The sequence below is a fragment of the Phalaenopsis equestris genome, unplaced genomic scaffold (assembly GCF_001263595.1).
Source record: "Phalaenopsis equestris unplaced genomic scaffold, ASM126359v1 Scaffold228466, whole genome shotgun sequence".
In the NCBI taxonomy this organism is placed as follows: domain Eukaryota; kingdom Viridiplantae; phylum Streptophyta; class Magnoliopsida; order Asparagales; family Orchidaceae; genus Phalaenopsis; species Phalaenopsis equestris.
The window spans coordinates 1-2,392 of NW_018246443.1; the positions used below are offsets into that span (position 1 = coordinate 1).

Below are 2,392 nucleotides of genomic sequence, written 5' to 3' on the forward strand. Positions count from 1 at the left end.
AAGAGTGAGCGCATTTGAGAGAGCACCGGAGCTTCGAGCAAGTTTGAAGTGTTGAGGATTAGTCCTTTCGACCTGATGGCGCTGGCGGAGACTTCAGCGAAAAATCGAAGCTCTTCGTCTTCAGCTTTTGTTGCTTTTCTACACATTGTAGGGAGGTCTCGACGCCGGAGAAAGCTTTCCATGGCAGGCACGCTTTTTATGGGTTCATCAAGGTCTCCGTCGGCTGCAACTTTTAACAGTTGTTAGTTTACTCTAGCCCAAATAATTTGTTTTTAATATCCACGAACTTCAAAATATTAGAAACAAAATAGAAGAAAGAATTGCTGCTAGGTACCTGGAAAAGGGAGCTCGCCGGCCTCTATCATGTGAGGGAAGCGGAGATAAACCCAAAGGCTAGATGCACTGATTGTTCGGAACACAATTGGTGGGACGCCCAAGGCCAGAGCGGCGTCCATGGCTAAGGGCATCAATCCATCCACGATTAAGCAGCTCACCGGAGGCCAACCGTTGGGGTCTTGGCTTCCACCGGCGAGCAGCAGTGCGCGGAAGGAATCCAAAGAGCGGGTTCTGAGAGAATGCCCGAGCTCACGTAATTGGTGCACTGAGCGAGGGTTGTCATCAGGGAGGCCGTCGGGAATTGAAATGAAGCGGAAATTGGGGCGGAGGGAGAAGCGAGAATATTTTGAAGGGGAGAAGATGCGGAGGAGGCGGTGGTTGTGGACGGTGTTGAGAAAGCTGATGCGGAAGCTGCCGGCGAAGGAGAGAGCGTCGGCTAAGCGGAGCATGGTGTTTATGTGGCCTTGGATGGGGAAGGGGAAGATGAGAACGTGGGCTTCTCGCTGCTGGTTTTCTTTGGCCGACTCCATCAATTTTGTTTGTGGGATGGAAGGAACTGTTTTACCTTCGAATCTTTAATACCAAAGGTGGACGGCTTGAACAGCAGGCGGCAATTAGAAGATTTTTTTTTTCAGGGTTAAACATGTAAATAAAACAATTGAGATTTTATATCTGTAAATACATAAACATGTGATACGTATGCAACAGTTTTTTTGTTTTTTGTTTTTTGTTTTTTGTTTTTTTTTTTTTAATTATGAATGGAAGATACTGTTACCTATGATATCCAAGTTGTCTGAGGGACATGCGTACAGAGGCAAGTTTCAACTACAAGAACTAAAATAAATTAACATTTGGATATTTGTTCATTGAAATTAATGTGTGTCGTAGTCATAAATTTAATACCACCTTAGAATTATACAAAAACCAATCACACAATCAAGTTGTTAAAGAGAGTAAGCAAGAGATGAAATCTCGATTTTTTTGTGGAACACTCTGTGTGGTCTCGTCCAATTGAAATCATCCACTGTGAATGATGCGTATACAAGTTTGTTCTTCTCTTGAATTAGAAAAAATAGAGTTATAAAGATAATCATTGTAAGGGCACAGTAGCGGTTCATCGATAATAGTTGTAGTCTGGTAGTGCTCAATTTAGTTCTTGGTGAGAGCAGACTTCAATCATTGAAGTCGCCTTCCATAGAGGCATTAGTCCATCGTGAATGTTGTAGATTGTGGTCGTGATTCCAGCTCGTCTTATAGGCCTTAATTGAAAGCCATGGAAATTGTTGGCTATGTGGGCCACAAAAGTCATAGTACGAAGCTACAGAAGCCAAGAGCCGGCTATGTGGGCCACAAAAGACATATTACGAAGCTGCAGAAGCTACGAGCCACGTAGGTCGTAGCGGTGAGCAATGATGACATTTGTAATACACAAGAGTTTGAGTCGAGAGCTGCGCGAGTTGTACTCCATATAGGTTGTAGTTAATCACATAAGTCGTAATGATGAGCTATGATGATGTTCATAGGCCGTCGGGACAGAAGTTTGGAGCTACAAGAATTGTGGCAATTTCGGTCGTAGCCGGCCACGTAGCCGCAATGGTGAGCTATGATAATGTCTGAAGGCTTTATGGGCCAAAGTTGAGAGCTGCATGAACTGTGAATCACATGTGTAGTTTGTCACGTAGCCTGTAGTGTTGAGTTATGTTGACGTCCTAAGACCGCAAGAGTTGAAGTCTAGAGAAAGTCACTATCGTGAGTATATTGTTATGTCAACTTCAGGAATTTTCGTTACCACTGCAAGTAGGGTGCGTTGTTACTTTGCAATTTATGTCGATGTTCTATAGTGCACGTTGTGACATCACAAATGACTTCATTGGAAGGAGCAGGTGACAAACAATGATGGTTGATGATGGCCTTATACGGTGGCCAAAGGTACTGGAAGCGGTCGTAATGATGAGCTATGATGATGTTCATAGGTCGTCGGGACAGAAGTTTGGAGCGACAAGAATTGTGGACAATTTCGGTCGTAGCCTGCCACACAGCCGCAATGGTGAGCTAT

General features: G+C 44.1%; 1 protein-coding gene across 1 annotated transcript; it reads right to left on the minus strand.

Annotated features, from left to right (window-relative positions):
- Window positions 1–5: 5 nt before the first annotated feature.
- LOC110037980 (7-deoxyloganetic acid glucosyltransferase-like) lies at window positions 6–941 on the minus strand (the record flags this gene model as incomplete). Its single annotated transcript, XM_020742734.1, has 2 exons — window positions 335–941; window positions 6–223 (listed from the first exon to the last, which is right to left on the minus strand). Coding segments are annotated over exons 1-2 (750 nt in total), but the record flags the coding sequence as incomplete, so codon positions are not given.
- Between the last annotated feature and the right edge of the window lie 1,451 nt (window positions 942–2,392).